Source organism: Muscardinus avellanarius (assembly GCF_963383645.1).
Source record: "Muscardinus avellanarius genome assembly, chromosome: 2".
Lineage (NCBI taxonomy): Eukaryota > Metazoa > Chordata > Mammalia > Rodentia > Gliridae > Muscardinus > Muscardinus avellanarius.
In genome coordinates, this window is record NC_137787.1 from 76,753,102 (window position 1) to 76,770,476 (window position 17,375).

General features: G+C 40.2%; 1 protein-coding gene across 1 annotated transcript in view; it reads right to left on the reverse strand.

The window, feature by feature from the left end:
• Positions 1-15,401, reverse strand: part of DAPL1 (death associated protein like 1) — a gene marked incomplete at both ends in the record, with an annotated part of 29,738 nt that extends 14,337 nt beyond the window's left edge. Inside the window, 3 exons of the mRNA XM_080719849.1 lie at positions 2,201-2,261; positions 5,208-5,295; positions 15,344-15,401. Coding sequence (XP_080575975.1) covers positions 2,201-2,261; positions 5,208-5,295; positions 15,344-15,401 — 207 coding nt within the window. The remainder of the gene's footprint in view (positions 1-2,200; positions 2,262-5,207; positions 5,296-15,343) is intronic.
• Positions 15,402-17,375: the final 1,974 nt, after the last annotated feature.

Here is a 17,375-nt window from a genome sequence, read left to right on the forward strand (position 1 = left end):
TACCGATATCTTGTACATGTTATAAAACTTCATTTTATTCTCACAATTCTCCTATGGAGTAGATACTATTAGTCACATTTTCATTTACAAATGAGGAAAGAAGCACAGAAAGGTGAAGAACCCGCCTAGGATACACTGCTAGGGAAGACAGGGATGGAGCAGTCTGGGGCTGATGCCAAGACCTGTCTCCTAAGCAGTGATCTGCACTGTTTAAGCTGCAGTCCTGTCTTGAGCTGAGCCATCAAGCTGTTTTTTAATAGGCAGAGTTGCTGATAAATATATATAATTTTTATGGTACTGGGGATTGCACCCAGGGGCATTCTACTTCTGAGCTATACCCCCAACCTGATTTTATATTTTATGTTGAAACAGGGTCTTAGTGAGTTGTTGACGCTGGTCTTGAACCCGCAATCCTCCTATCTCAGGCTCCCAAGTACTGGGATTAGAAGTAAGCACCACCATACCTGACTAAAAATATTTCTAATAGTGTACCATCTCCGTGTTTACTTATGGTTTCCAAATAAAACTTATTTTTATCTGAGGGAGAAATTATTCTATTTTTGTGGTGCTAGGTATTACACTTAGGACTTTGCACATGCTAGGCAAATGCTCTACTACAGAGTTACATTACCAGCCCCCCTTTTTTTGTGGTATTGGAGATGGAACCCAGGGACATTCTACCTCAGAGCTATACCCCCAGCACTATTTTTTTATTCTTTATTTTGAAACAGGGTCTCACTAAGTTGCAAAGGGCCTATGTAGCTGAGGCTGGCTGCAAACCGTAATCTTCCGGTCTCAGCCTCCCATATGCTGGGATTACCAACCCTTTTGAGGGTCTAAGTTGCCCAGGTTGGTGTGGAACTTGTGATTTTCCTGCCTCAGCCTCTTGAGTAGCTGGGATTACATGTAGGTATTATCATACCTGGCCATTCTTTATCTTTGAAACAAAGTTATATTTTTCACAGAAAGAAAGAACTTGATCTCAAGCTGTCACCTGTTCAGGCCCATCCATCTCTCCTAAAAATGATTTATTCTCAGTTGCCCACACCCCTCACCTCCTTTCCCCTATGAAGCAGGTAGATGAGTACCTAAGCTCACTGTGAAATTGGGTTCGTACATTTCTTCCTCGGGTGCGCCTGTGCCTGCAGTACATGTGTACGCTTTTCCTCCTGTTCATCTGTCCACCAGTTTAAGACTTTGATCAAGTCTCAGAAATGTAGGGGAAAGTTTAAACTCCTCTACAACAACAAGCCATTCTTCTACAGGGGCCACCTTGACCTGCCCCTTCAATAAATATGGCAGTAGCAGAAAAACTCATCCTTTATTACCTTGAAGATAATGTAGGTGGCTTTAGAAGCAGAATAAAGGCTGTCATTAAGCTTACCAACAAAATTTAGGGGAAAAAGTTGAATAAAAAGAAAAAAGGACCACCGGCAAGACTTTTCTGAGTTTCTTGAGCTTCTTAGAAGAAATTGAGGATGTAGAAATAAACAGCAATAGTCAACTTTTTTCTTCTTTTTTGGTAGTACTGGGGGTGGAAACCAGGGGCATTTCTACCTCTGGGCTATACTCCCAGACCTATCTTATACTTTATTTAGAAACAGGGTCTCACTAAGTTGCTGAGAGCCTCACTAAGTAGCTGAGGCTGGCTTTGAACCTGTGCCATCCTTCTGTCTCAGTCTTCCGAGCGCTGGGATTACAAGCATGCACCACCATGCCCAGTGTCAACTTTTTTTTTTTTTAATAAATAGATTTCACTGGATAAACTCAGCTGGTGCCTGGCCTTCAGCCCTTAACCATGCAACCCACCACTACCCACCCTCACCTCAAATCAAATACACTCCCTTTGGGAATGCTAAGGCAGGGAGGAAGATCAAAAACTGTAGAATTTCCAGTACAGTCTGTCTCTTATAAAAAACATGCCAATGTTTCTGGGAAGTATTTAGGATGGCAAAGTTTTGCAAATTCAGCTTCATGGTTCTTCCTTATTTTCAAAATGATTTATCTGTTTAGAAATTTGGGAAGACAGCTTTCTTCACTTTTCTTCACTTTGTATTTCTCTGGCAAGAGGAGATTGTTTTCCCTGCACACAGGTATCAAACCTCTGGGCTGGGAAAACCTCAGCATCATCTGCTCACTCCCAGAAGGAGCCCGATGAGTCAGGGCACCTATCCGGTGGGTCACCTCACAGCCCGCTCACCTTGTCCAGCGTGTCGTTCAGGGCAGCTAGCGTCTGTATTTTGGCAACATTTCCAACGGCACTGTGAAGATGAAAAGAAACTTCAAACAGGACTTAAATTTCCTGCTGGAGTGGCTACATGATTTATATGCAGGGCTATCTCTTTAACCTTCGCTTTTCACCCAGCCTGGCAACACCTAGAAGACATTCTGCCTGAGTACCCATGTGCTACAACACGCTCTGGAGGCTGTTTAACTTTTCATTTAAGTATAATACATATACAGAAAAGTGCACATATTTAAGTCTATAGCTCAGTGATTTTTTTTTTTTTTTGTAATACTAGGGATGGAACCCAGGGTTACTCTACCATTGAACTATATCCCTAGCTCTTTTTATTTTTTTATTTTTGCTGTACTGAGGATGGAACCCAAGGGCATTCTATCTGAGCTACACCCCCAGCCCTATTTTTTATTCTTTACTTTGAAACAGGGTCTCACTGAGTTGCAAAGGGCCTCACTAAGTAGCTGAGACTGTCTTCAAACTGCAATCCTCCTGTCTCAGCCCCCCCACCCCCGGAATGCTAGGATAAGTGTGCTTTTTTTTTTTTTTTAATTTTGAAACAGAGTTGCTGAGGCTGGGCTTGAACTTGCCGTCCTCCTATCTGATTCTCTCAAATACTGGGATTATGGGCATGCACCACTTTGCCCTGCTAGCTCGGTGAATTTTAACAAATAGAAAATACTAGTCAAACCAGCTGCCCCTAAGGATAACCCTTCCCCTGGCTTAGAGCCCTCTAGTTTAGTTCTGACAATTTTTGGATTCCACACAATGAACCACCCATAGCATATTCTCCTTTGCATCTGGTTTCCTTCTCTTAGCCCAGGTTGTTTTGTGGGTTTGGTCAGGGCTGAGTCTGCAGCCCAGTGTGTGGAAGGTAGGTTTGTGCTTGGCATATATTTTTTTGGATGGTTTGTGTTGGTCACTAGAAGCTGGTAGGAAGTGGACATTGATTGATTATGCTTAAAATTTTCTTACTATATGTTTTTAAAAAGCTATTCTCCAAGAAGATGTAAGGAGAAGCATTTGTCCATGAAAACAGGGCTCTCCTGTCTGGTACAGGATTGTGAACACCAAAGGGATGTTGTTTAAGCCTCAGTGCCTCTCAACACATGGGCTCCCTCTGAAGCCCCCGAGAATGGTGCTAGACAGTTCATGTTTGTCAATAAAATGCCCCTTCCCACCATTCTATAAGCTTCAAACCTTTCATAACCTTAATCCAACCCTGGGAATTAGGACGAGAGCGTGCAGTTCTATAGAAGTCCAATTTCTATCTTTTAATAACTACTAGAAAACAACTGAGTTTTTTTTGTTGTTGTTATTTTTTGTTTTATTTGTGGTACTGGGGATTGAGCCCAGGGGCATTCTATCTCCAAGTTATACCCCCAGTCCTATTTTTTATTTTTATTTTGAAATAGGTATCAAAAGGTTGATGAGAATCTCACTACTTACTGAGGCTGACGGTGAACTTGCAATCCTCCTGTCTCAGCCTCCCAAGTACTGGGATTACAAGTGTGCACCACCACGCCTGGTTAACAACTAAGTTGTTAAAGGTTTCAATCACCACCACCTTTTACTCTCTACCCAACAACTCTTCCTGCACTGTTCAGCTGATATTAGAATAGCGAGTCTCCATTTTTCTGAGGTGCAGAGAAATGAATGGCCTGCACACTGGCACCCAGTGGAAGTCATTTTCAAGCCCAGATTCTTGAGTGCCTGAGCCCCTCATCCAGGCCTGGTAACCAGAGTGACAGTAAGTAGGCATATGCTTGAATCAGGCTTAGAAACAGAACAGGCTCACTAAATTACGAGCTCCAGATTCAATAGCAGCCTAGGACCACTCATGGCATTTGTTCATTGTTCCAGGAAGAAGATAAATATAGCACAATTCCCACTTTTAAGAACTTACAGCTTCACTTTCCTCATATGATGGCTGTTTTCTGATATTTAGAAATAAATGAGTTGGGCATGGTGGTACATGCCTGTAACCCCGGTACTTAGGAGGCCGGGACAGGAGGGTCACAAGTACACAGCCAGCCTCAGAAACTTAGCAAGGTCCTCTGCAACTTAGTGATGTTTTGTTTCAAAATAGAAAATAAAATAGGCCAGAGGTATACCTCAGAGGCAGAATGCTCTTGGGTTCTATCTCTAGAACAAGAAGTGAAAAGTGATTTTTAAAAAATTTGTATAAAAGAGCCAAAAAAATCCTAGCCTCTTTCCTCCACATGTTCTTCCTGAGTCTTAAGGAAGCACCTTGAGCATCCTTTTATCAACACCTTTTTAATCAATCATAAGCCAGCCTATGGAAGCCATTTTAAAATAGTCTCTGAAGTGCCCCTCGCAACTAGGAGGAACCAGCTCTATGTTTATTTCTTTTAGAAATGCATTTGTTTTCCTTAACCAAGGTGTAGAGTAGTTGGCAGAAGGTGTATGGGCTTCAGCCCACAGCTCTCTGCTCAGTTCTGGGAACCACACCGCATCAAGGTCATGGCGGAAGGAGAGACCAGGCTCAGCACTGTACGCCTTCCAGCCATGCCAAATATAGTGCCCATTAGTTTCTTAAATAATTGAGTGATGAATTTAAAACAAAAAAAGCCGTTTATTTTTAATCCAGAAGATTTGCTTCAGCAGAAAGTATGTTATGAAAACAGGGCCAGCCGAGGGGCACTATTTTAAAGACTGATCTGAAAATAGAAGAAAGGAACAGGTATGTCAAGTTTGGACACAGACCTTAAAATAAGGAGGAGGCCGCTGGGCCTGCTGTAGAGGGGAGGAGGACGGGCCCAGCGAGAGCCCTTGGTTGGTAGCTACTCCTCTACCCCAGTCACAACCAATCATGACCCCATCCTATGCCAGCAGGCAGCATCCAAGTAGAGGGGACTTTGGTTTGTTCTAAAGTAACTTCTAGAGACAGAATCATCCAAAACTTCTGGAGGTAATAATGAAAGAGAAGAAATTAAGCAACATCTACCTTGTCTTCTCTAATCCTGTTTTTTTGGTAGGTCTCTCCAAAATGCCGATTTCTTGTTTTTTTGGAATTCGCATTCTTCCAGCTTTTACTATAAACAAGCATCAACAGAACAGCTTTGTTATTCATAGTATGAATTTAGATTTGAAAAGAACTTTCAAATTTAATTGTTAAAGATCTAAAACAGCATAATAAAAAGAAAAACTACGTATTTTTCTGGGGAAAAAAGGTGGGGACAGAGGAAGGGCTGTTATCTGCTTGTTTACTGTTAGAGTCAGAAATGAGGCTGAAAAATCAGAAGGTCACACCTTAGATTTGGGAGCAGAATAACATATTCCCTTAGGCATTTCATTGAAAAACTTTCTTGTTATCAAACCAATTACATTCTTCATGATTGCAACTCACAATACAATGTGACCCTCGGTTTCCCCATAAGATCAAAGCTTTTGCAAGGGTTGCATTTTTTTTTTTCAGCCCAAGCGTTCAAAAGCCAGATTCCAAGAGATGAGCCCAAAGTCCAGGCACACAGTGAACTTTGTTTTACTAGCTATCTTAATTTTTAGAATCAGTTCATCCATTCCCTATAAAATTCAGCGGAGGTGCTTTAAATTCAGTGGGTATCCACCTTCCATCCCAGACTCCGGACCTCTAGGTCAGTCGCACTTAGAGGCTCTAACAAGTAATTAAACTGCATTAATAATCCTGCCATTCAAGAGATCAATTAGTGTTAATTAGACAACAGATGACCTAACAGCAATCCAAGTGTTTAACAATGTCAGAGGAGATCAACTTTTGAAAGGGAACAACCCATTTCAGATTGCAAGTCAAAGCAAATACTTTTCTGTTCCCAGGAAATTTGCACATCTAAAATCTGACAAGCTCAAATGAGATATAGCTAAATGGACATTGATTTGTTTGAACTTGTTAATTCTTTTTATGGAAATGACATATGGACAGTTTTCTGAAACTAGTTCTAATAAAGTGAAAAAGAACTTATTCTGTTTCTCAATGCCCTTGTGATTTGACTTATCAGTGTTCTTGAGAAGTTATTTTTGATTCTGTTGACACCTGGAGAAGTCACACAATTCAAAAGCATGAATTATTTCTGTGGTCTATTATTTCTGAACATCCCAGATCATCTACCTGTCATTAATGTTGCAAGTTTCCTGTGTCTTTCATGTATAGATATTCTATGCATTATTTTTAAAAAATGCTAGTGTAAGATACATTTTGTCCTTAATCTTATTTTTCTCACTTAACCATATACTTTGGAGAAAGTTCTGTATTTATGTATCTGTATCTGTCTTTTTGTGTGTGATACTAGGGATAGAGCCCACGCCATGCATGCTAGGCAAGTGTTCTACTACTGAGTTATTTCCCTAGTTCTTGTGTGTCTATAACACCTGCTTTAGAAACCCATTATATGAACATTCTATGTCTACTTAACCAGCTTGCTAATGTTGGACATTTCATATTTCTAATCCATTGTTATCACAAATGAGGCTGCAACAAATATCCCTTTATATACATAATTTTGAATCAGCACAAGTATATCCATGGGATAAATGCCTAGAAGTGATCATTTTATAGCACCGAAGAGCATGTGCTTTTGGAATTTTGTTACATCTTAACAAATTGTCCATTAGAGAGGTTTTTAATATCAGTTTAATACCTCCCCTGTTAAATTTCCTTTGCAAAATTTTACTATCTATCTTAAATTTTAGAATCAGTTTGTCCATTCCCTATTAAAAAAAAATCTTGAGGTGTGTGTGTGTGTGTGTGTGTGTGTGTATTTAGTGTTGTGACTTTAAATTCATAGATGTTCTTCTGAAAGGGAAAATTCATATCATTGTTCCCGGTAGCTCAATGTTCAAAAACATAGTGTGCTTTTCCACCGTTCACATTTTCTCAGTTCCTTAGTAATTTGTAAACATGAATCTTGTTGCTGCTGTTGTAAATAGGATTTTACAATATTCATATATTAATATATTAGATTGTTATTATTTTAATGTTATTGCCTTTACACCCAGAACTTGCTGAATTTTCTTACTGCTTATTGTACTTTTTGTGGACTCTTCCAGGTTGTCCAGGTTTGAAAAAGATAAGATATGCAAAGAATATTGCCTCCTTTAGGATAATGCTGAATAGTGGTGATGGTAAATATTTTCACTATTCATTTTTTTGTGGTGGTGGTACGGGGGATCAAGTCTAGGGTCTGGCACATGCTAGGCAAGCACTCTACCACTGAGTTATATTTCCAGCCTGAATTTTTAAGAGATTCCTCTTAGTGTTTCACCATTAAACATAATGCATACTTTGGTGGCTTTCTCTTTCTATGTGCATGTATGCATATATAGTATGTTAATGAATTACTTTATTAGGGCTAAAATTATACATAAATATTGTTTTGTGGTACTGGGGATGTAACCCAGGGCCCTCTACCTCTGAGTTATACTTCCAGACCTATATTTTATTTGGAAACAGGGTCTCACTAAGTTGCTGAGAGTCTCATTAAGTAGCTGAAGCTGACTTCGAACCTGTGCGATCCTCCTGTCTTAGCCTCCCAAGCGTGGAGATTACAAGCATGAACTACTATGCCAGACTCAGATATTAAATTTTGTCAAATGTCTTTCAGCATTTGTAGGTAGGATTATATGATTTTTTCCCTTAAAATGCATTATTAGATAATAGTAAGTAGGGCATTCATTAAACCATTCTTACATTCATGGCATAAACTCTGTAGATCATTTAAATTACCTTTATTTTTTAAAAAATTGATATTATAAGTCACTCAGTGGGTTTTATGTTAGACTCTGGAAAGACAATGCTATTCTCATAATCTTTTTTAAATTCTATGTTTAAAAAGCATAGTCATTAGCAACAGAGATGAAATTACGTGGAAATATCCTCTGAGCAGCCTTAAAATACAGGTGAAATAAGCCAGGGAGGGTCTTTCTCAGGAAGAAGTTGGAGAGTAAGCCTCTGTGTGAGGGGTGGCATCTCTTCTGCCAAAAAGAATCAAGTAACAGGTGTGTGTGTGTGGGGGGGGGGGTTAGTCCTCCAATACACTTCCTAACAGTATTTTCCATTTTCCTTGTGACAAGTGTTTTTCAAATATGGCGTGCAGTAATTATTTTCTTAGTAGGGGTTCTTTGTTTTCCATGATGCTATGGTTTCTACACATTTTCTTCTGTCTGGATTGATCATTATCAACCACAGAAGCAAAAATTTTAGTTAAGTGAGAAAACCGTTGGAATGTTGAGCTCATTTGGAACTCATTCATTGAGGGGACAGCCAGGGCGAAGGGAACTGAGTCAACGTGAGGAGCCAGGGAACCTGGTGTGATAGTTTCTGAAGAAGAAAAGCCCCAAAGGAGCTTAGGTAGGCATATTAAGAGATATGAAAGGTAGCTGAGTTTTGGTGGCACGTGCCTGTAATCTTAGTACTTGGGAGGATGAAACAAGAGGGTTGCAGACTTGAGGCCAGCCTCAGTAACTTAGCAAGTCTGTTTCAAAGCAAAATAGGGCTAGAGGTATAACACCCCTGGGTTCAATACTCAGCACTAACATAAATTAAAAAAAAAAAAAAAAAGATCTGAAAGTTTGTCCTGTTGGGGAGGAGGAACGGTTTTCTGTTAAGAAAATATTATGGCATGAGCTTGACTACTCCCAAGAGATGTGAGTGCTAGAGTTTGGATATGATTTAAGTTTGTCCCCTGGGGTTCATATATTGGGAGTTTGGTCCTTAGTATGGCAATATTGGGAGGAGGGACCTTTAAGAGGTGGGACCTAGTGAGAGTCCTTAGGTCAACTGAAAGAGTTCCCTTGCAAGGCATCATGGGACCCCAATACGCTTGCTTTTGTTTGGTGACATGATCTCTTACGTGTGCTCCTGCCATATGCTATAAGGTGTCTCCCAGAGCCGAGCTGATGCCAGTGCATCAGCTTGAATCTCCAGAACTGTGAGCTAGATAAACATCTTATTTTTAAAGTTAGCCTGACTCAGTTACTTCATTATAGTAATGAAAACCTAATACATTGGCCTTGAGCAAGATATTAATCTCCTCTAAGGCTTAGTTTATCTTCCATAAGTGAATAATACTGAATGCTTGTGGTTGTTCTAGTGAGTAGAGGGGACCTAAACATCAGGTGAATGGTAGGCACTTAATTGGTAGTCATTATTAGACTTATATTTTCTCAGGGGAGAGAATGAAAACCAAATGATGGATGTACCAGAAAGGCAGGATCTGGCTATGTATGAGTGTGTGTTATTCAGGGCGCAGTGATTCGCCTAGTAGAATAATGAGATCCTTGCCCCTCAGTGTATTAAAGTGAAGGAAAACAAGTTCATCTGTCATAGAGACCTTGGGAGAACCCTGGGGGATTTGGCAGAAGTCAAACTAGATGATCTTTGTTATGAAATTCTTACTGTGATTCTAACTTTTCTCACCTATCTCCAAAAGCACATTCTCATTCTTTGGAAAGAACATAGGGCTCTTAGAGAAACAAATACCAAAAGACATTAAGGAAGGCATAGGAACATGATGGTTTTTTGTTCTTAAGAAAAATAAAGCAGAGACATAATGGGGGCAGGAATTAAAAGTCCTCTCCAGCCGGGTGTGGTGGGGCACGTTTGTAATCCCCGCGCTTGGGAGGTGGAGACAGAAGGATCGCGCTGGTTTGAAGCCAGCCTTGCTGGCTTAAGAAGACACCCTGTTTCCAAATAAATATAAAATAGGTCTGGGAGTGTAGCCTGGAGGTAGAAGGATTTCCAAGAACCCCAGTACCACCAAAAAAAAAAAAAAAAAAAAAAAAAAAACCCAAAAAAGTCCTCCCCAGATTCCTCCTTCCATCCAGCTGTCTTTGAATCCTATCATAGGCCATGGGTACTAACTTGGTTTCAGAAGCATTAAAAATCCACATCTTGGGTTTCCTTACACAGTTCTTGTATCAATCTTGTTCTGGGAGGCAATCTCCTTTGTCAGCCATGTACAGTGGAGAAAAACAGAAGACGACATCCCTGGACTGTGGATAGGTACACTGAAGTATAGGTTTAGGCTCTCGCCCCATTAGTGACTGAACCAGATGGAACCAGTTTGTGGGAGGGTCATCTTCAAAGCGTTGCTGGGAACATTGGTCATGCTGGTCTCCCTGGCTCTAGGGGAACCATCATTTATAACCCCACACAATGATGTGTTCACCCATTTTGCTTATACTGGATAAATCTGAGTCAAGAAATATTTTTAAGTTCTCACTGTATCAATATAAACTTATTTAAATTTGTAATCAGCCAAGCATGGTGGTACGTGCCTCTGATCCCAGTTCTTAGGCTGAGACAGGAGAATTGTAGATTCAAGACTACCCTCAGCAACTTAGGCCCTCTACAACTTAGTGAGAACTTGTTTCAAAATTAAAAAAATAAAAATAGGGCTGGGGGTGTAGCTGAGAGGTAGAATGCCTCTGGGTTCAATCCCAAGTACCACATATACACAAACAAAAAGGATAAAAAAAGAAATTTGTAATCACATATGTAACTCCATGTTTGAGACAATATTGTCTCACTATTGAAAGACCAAGTGGAATAGGGCAAAGTAAAATATTAATTGAGCCGGGCATGGTGGTGCACGCTTATAATCCGCACGCTTGGGAGGCGGAGACAGGAGTATCACGCAGGTTTGAAGCCAGCCATGCTGGCTTAAGAGACCCTGTTTCCAAATAAAAATATAAAAAATAGGTCTGGGAGTGTAGCCCGGAGGTAGAAGGGCTCCCAGGAACCCCAGTACCATAAATAAATAAATAAATAAATAAATAAATAAATAAATAATTGATTCAACACTAACATGTTGTAACATATTTGGACATAAAAACTTAAGCTAAGACTTTAGAAACTTGGAAAAGGAGCCTGAGGCAGAAAATGAAGGAAAGATACCCTTTGGATTGTTTCATTAGAAAACCTAAATTTAAGCCAGGTGTGGTGATAAACACCTGTAATTTGAGTACTTGGAAGGCTGAGACAGGAGGTTCAGATTCAAGGACAGCCTCAAAAAGTAATGAGACTCAACCATCTACCAAGACCCTGTTTCAAAACAAAAATTAAAAAATAGGACTGGGGAATGTACCTCAGAAATATAATGTCCCTCCTTGAGTTTAATTCCCAGTACCAAAAAAAGAAAAAAGGAAGAAAGAAAACCTAAATTTACATGGGAAATTCATGCTTTGCTTTTCTACCTCTGCATGAGAGTAGTATTCTTATAAGAATAGGTCATGTGGTTTGTAAACTTGAAAATATAACTTGTAGTTTCAAATTCTATGTAATAGATGTTCAGTTAGGATTTTCCAGATAATTTGCACATTTTTTGGTAGACAGTAATCAAGATAAAAACAAGCCTGCAAAAAAAACTAGGCCTTCCCCTCACTAATCCATGAAGAATGCCATGTGAAAAAGGAGAAAGACACGGGGCGGTGTGAACTGCCTCGTGACTGAGAGCTTCTATTTGAAGATTTTAATTGAAAAGTGCATGTTTGCAAAACGTTGACTTTACATTCACAGTTGACTTGTCAGCAAATTTTTGGTTGCCAATAAAAACTCAAAATCCCTCATCAAGAGAAGCTTGTGAAGAAAAAGGGCTTTAGAACAAGAGGGAGCTGGTACGTGGCCCAGTTTATTTTCCAGTCTCAGTTCCACTGCCCTCTAGCTGTTTGGCTTGGGTCAAGTTCCTTCGCCTTGCCGAGTTTCAGTTTGCTCCTCTGTGAAGTATCATCCATCTGCTGGATTGCTGCCAGGTCTGGAATATTCTGTGCCATGCCAGGTGTATAGTTGACCTTGAGCCAATGTCATTAGACCCCTATCCCCTGTGTCAGTTGGGGCAGTGGGTCTTGCAACATCTTTTCTTCCAGCCTTATGGATCTATTCCTCTCCAAACCCCCTCTCCCAAGTTGAGCAGAGGGAACTGAATAAATCAAGGTGTGTGTGTGTGTGTGTGTGTGTGTGTGTGTGTGTGTGTGTGTGTACGCACGCGCATGTGTTTTACTGCAGATTGAACCCAGGGTCATTCTACCTCTGAGCTACACACCCAGCCTGATTTTATTTTTAATTTTGAAACAGGGTCTAAGTTGCAGAGGACCTCACTAAGTTGTAGAGACTGACCACAAAGCAATCTTCCTTTCTCAGCCTCCCAAGTACTGAGATTACAGGACTATGGCTGGCTTGGTTTTGTTTTCTTAAATGACACTGGTCCTTAAGCAGTTGTGTTATTCCCCAGGTTCTACATTAGCTTCCCACTTGCTGGTCCCCTTCCTCTCAACCATCCTCTTTAATGAGCCAGAAAACTTCAAGGGAAACAGTCATAACCCTTCTGATGGCTTTGATTCAGTTAGCTTAAACCAAGTTAAAAAACGCAGTGAATAAAGGAAAAACTCATGGGTGATTGCTATTCTTTCTGTTCATCATGTATTCGGTTTCCCTGGATTCCTTTCCCCTCACATTTTTTAGTACTGTTGTTTCTATGGGGTTCTCATAAAACTAAGAGCGCAACAAGTCAAAAAAGCAGAAAATTCAAAGCTATGCTTCCTAGAGCCCAGACCACCTCATGTTTAATGTAGTCTTGTTTCACAGCACAAATGTAGAACCAGGGCTAACAGAAGTGTGATATATTATATTAATATACATGAAAGAAAAACTGCTAAGCACTCTGCATGTAGGTGGGAGAGTTACAGCCGGCTGACTTCTTAGTGGTTTCATTTTTAACCATGATGGGGCCGGCGCAAGTATCTTTTCCCTTGCAATTTCTTTCTGCATTGATGACCACAGTAGTACCTAATACAGTTTGAACATCAGGGTGTGTATTAAGGTGGATAATTTCTGCTGACTATAATGAACTAGGCCTGAGTTTTTATTTATCTATTTATGTACATTTGGTGTGTGTGTGTGTGTGTGTTACTGGGGATGGAACCCAGGGACATTCTACTTCTGAGCTACACCCGCAGCCCTATTTTTTATTCTTTATTTTTGAAACAGGGTCTCACTAAATTGCAGAGGGCCTCACTGAGTAGCTGAGGCTGGCCACAAGCCTGTGATTCTCTTGTCTCAGCCTCCCAAGTATTGGGATTACAAGTGTGTGCTACCACACCTGGCTTGAATTATTATTTTTATTTATTTTTGTGGTACTACCGAGCTACACCCCCAGCCTCTAGGTGCACATTTTTAAGGGTCAATATTCAGGTACCATTTACTTTCCATAAACTCTTCTAACATCAACCTAATAAAGTTTTTGTGATGACTATTCATCAACCCCCTTTTCAGAGATGCGAAAATTGAGGCTCAGATGTGGAATGAAAGTGAAGTCTGAACTCAGAACTGATTCCAAGAGCCATGTCATCCTTTGCCATATCACTTCCCACTTTCATTTTGCTTACAACAATCAGGTGAACATTTAATAGACTTTTAGCACCGAATTATTTTTATTCCATAAGTAAAATTTGCACCATTGCAAAACGGTTCAGACTTAAAATATGTAGCGAGACCAGCAGAAGGATGAGGCTTCTTTGTTCTCTTGCACTCAGTGGGGAGGCAAAAGTCTGCCTTCATCTCCATTCTAATTATCCCAAACCTCTTATCTGTAGTGTCACAGTTCATAATAATTAATTGTCATGCCAGAGGCATTGTGACATGCTTGATGGAGTCATGGTGTGCTATGTATACAGAGTAATTAGCAATCATTAGTGATGGGGACAGAAAGTTCTGGGTGGTTTCATTCAAACTTTCATTTAGTTAAGTTTATCTTTGTGCTCTTTGTGTATAAATATAATTTAGCAAAATCAGGTCTTACCTTAAGCATTTTATGAAGGATGGGTAGAGCCAGAGGAAGAGAACAGGTTTTTTTCTTTTTGTCTTTATCTATTTAATAAGCTTCTCTTCTGATAATTGGCATATATGGCTTCTGACCATCAGTTAGCATTGGAACTTTTGAGTCTAATGTTAAGTATTGGTAAGCATGATTACAAATAATGCCAGCATTCAGCCAAAAGAGGTCAGGGAGTGCTGTCAGAACTGGAAACTCATTCTGAGTAGTAAAACTCCTGGCTCTTCAGCTGGGTTGCCCCTCAGAACATATTGAAAATGCCTCAGTTTTTGGCCCTTTGCAAATGTTATACCTGCTATCACTCTACACGGCTAAGATAATTGAAATAACCTTGGTTTAGGGATGCCAAAAAATTATGACAATAACTAAATCTTGAAAATGGAGAAAGGCATGCCAAAAAGCAGCCAAGTTTTGAAGTCTTTAAGGAAAAAGGCAGTTGAAAAAACAAAATGACTAAAAATAGGCCTGCACATTACACACAAACATATGATTAAGTACAATAAAACAAATTTCTATATTCCAGAGGGTTGATATAAATAATACAAGTTAAAAAAAAATCAGGTATACTTTGCAAAACACCTTGATAACTACCTTTTCTAGTTAGCACCCCACTAGTCCTTGTGTGTTTATTAAAAAGTGCTTCTCGTGTTGGGCATGGTGGCTTATGCCTGTGATCCCAGTGCCTGGGAGACTGAGAAAGGAGGACCTTAAGTTCATGGCTGGCCTCAACAACTTAGCAAGACCCTCCACAACTTAGTAAGACTCTGCTTCAAACTAAGAAATAAAGTAGGGCTGGGGTATAGCTCAGAGGTAGAATGCCCCTTAATTAAATCCTATTACCACGATGAGGGTGTGGCGAAGTGCTTCTCAGTGTGTGGATGGCAAACTACATCCCTGATAACACTGGCAGCCCCAAACCTGAGGGAGAGATGAGGTTGCTGTCCTCTGTGGGTATGAAGTCAGAGGAGGTACAGGCATCTCTGGGAGACTGAGTCTAAGAGCTGGGACCTCTAGGGAGGAGGGTTTCCATGGCAACAAATCATCCATCCTACAGCCAGGAAGGAAGGTGTAGCTTCCCTTACACTTCTGTAGATCATTGGGTTCAGATTCCACAGGGGCCTGAGAAATCCCCAGGTGGTTTTATGCACAAGCTAAAGATCAAAGAGACAAGAGGAAATCAGGCTGCTGGAAGCTAAAGTAATAGTGGGTGGGTGGAGAACCTCCCCTCTGCTGGCAGGCTCTGCTGAGGAGCTCCTGTTTCAGCACTGTGGGGTCCTACCTGCAGGAGGATGTCCCCTTTCCAGCGGGGACAGCAGGACTTGCACTTCGTTTGCCATAGCTGGTGCCAGTGCCTTGCCTGTGCTCTGGAGGTTGCGTGCCAAGTGCAGCTGCCCCACCGCACCCACCCAGGCTTTATACCGCAGGGGGCGGGGCCCCTTGAGGGCATTGCTGAGCAGCAACAGGGCTTGTCACCTACCTCTTTGGCAACCTGCATCTCCCTGACAAGTTCTCTCTTCAAGAATGAAACCTTAGTCTTCTTGCCTTAATCTGGGAAGGCAAGGTAGATGTCCATAGGAGACAGAAACATATATTCTTTCATGAGAGGAAAGGCAGAGGATGGAGTTGGGTGGAATTCTTTTTCTTGCCAATTCTTTCTTCCAGTAAGCTCCAACATGTTTACTAACATTTTTTAGTTTCCTTTTTTCCAGTTGAAACATTATACTATATATGCAGCAGTATTTCATTGTGGTTTTAATTTACATTTCCCTAATGATTAATGATTTTGAACATCTTTTTATGTGTTTTGTTTTCTATCTACTTCATGAAGTTTTGGCCCATTTTTAAATTTGGTTATCTGCTTTTTTATTGAGTTATAAAGATGCACCTACATGTGATAGGCCCTTTAATTTTGGAGTGACAAAGAGGGCAGGGCAAGATCTTTGCTTCAAGAAGTCTAAAGTCTCGTCTCGTTCTAGAGCAATGATTATGAACAAGCATTATGCCGGTATCCCAGTCTTTGTAATTACAAGCATCTATACTGAAAAATAATTGGAGATGCCTACAGAGGTTTTAGAACAAGGAAGGTAATCATGTTTCTTCGTTTTGATGGGAATCAACACATATATCCCCAAATAGAGAGGAATGTTTAAATAAAGACTAATGTACTATTTAGAACATGCTATAATCATGTTTTCAAATAATATTTAATGATGTGAAATATTAATAAGATGGCAAGAAGTAGGCTAGAAACATTTAGATACAGATTTTGTTAAAAATGAATGAATTTAAGCTTAGACATTGCATCTCCAAGACCAAAGTTTAACATTTGTCAGATACTAGGCGATTTCTTGGTTTTTCAGTTAAAAAGGGTTCTTTAAAAACTACTGTTAAGACATACTGAACAGTGGAACAGAAGAAACAAACAAACCCATACACTTATAGTCAATTGATCTTTGACAAAGGGGCCAAATTCATACGCTCTTCTGGAGAAAAGACAGCTTTTTCAACAAATGGTGCTGGGAGAACTGGCTATCCATTTGTAGAAAGATGGAACTAAATCCTTACCTCTCACCATGCACAGGAATCAATGCAGGATGGATCAAAGACTTAGAAATTAGACCAGAGACTGAAGTTATTAGAGGGAGGCAAAGGCTCAATACTCCAACATATAGGCACAGGCAGGAACTTTCAACAAGACCTCCAAAGCACAGGAAATTAAAACAAGAATTAACAAATGGGATGACATCAAACTAAAAAGTTTCTTCTCAGAGGAAACCACCAAGAACCTAAAGTCTACAGAATGGGAGAAGATCTTTACCAGTCACCATTCTGATGGAGTATTAGGAATACCAGAGGGACTCCAGATAATGGAGCGGAAACCTCAGCAAAGCTAGAATGGAAGGATAGGAGAGGAAGAAGGCTGAGGTTGAGTAATGGAGGAGCTACATCTGAATATGTGTCAAAGTATGAATATAGCATGGTTAACCTGGACACTTGTTGGGAGCAGGGGAAGGAGAAGCAGGGGAGTGAGGGTACCAAGCACTGTCTGAAAAAAAAAATTGTTGTAAACATGTTGGAGCAACTGAAACTTATACATTGCTGAGAAAATGCAAAAAAGTAAAAGACTTTTGGAGGAGGGTTTGGCATTTTCATAAAAATTTACATTTAGTATATACAATATACTAGTAATCCTATACAACCCTGTGCATTGCTATGCATCTTCCAAGGAGAAATGAAAATACATATGCACAGAAAATTGTATGTGGATAAGTGTTTATAACAGCTCTATTAATTATAAACTGGTTAAACAT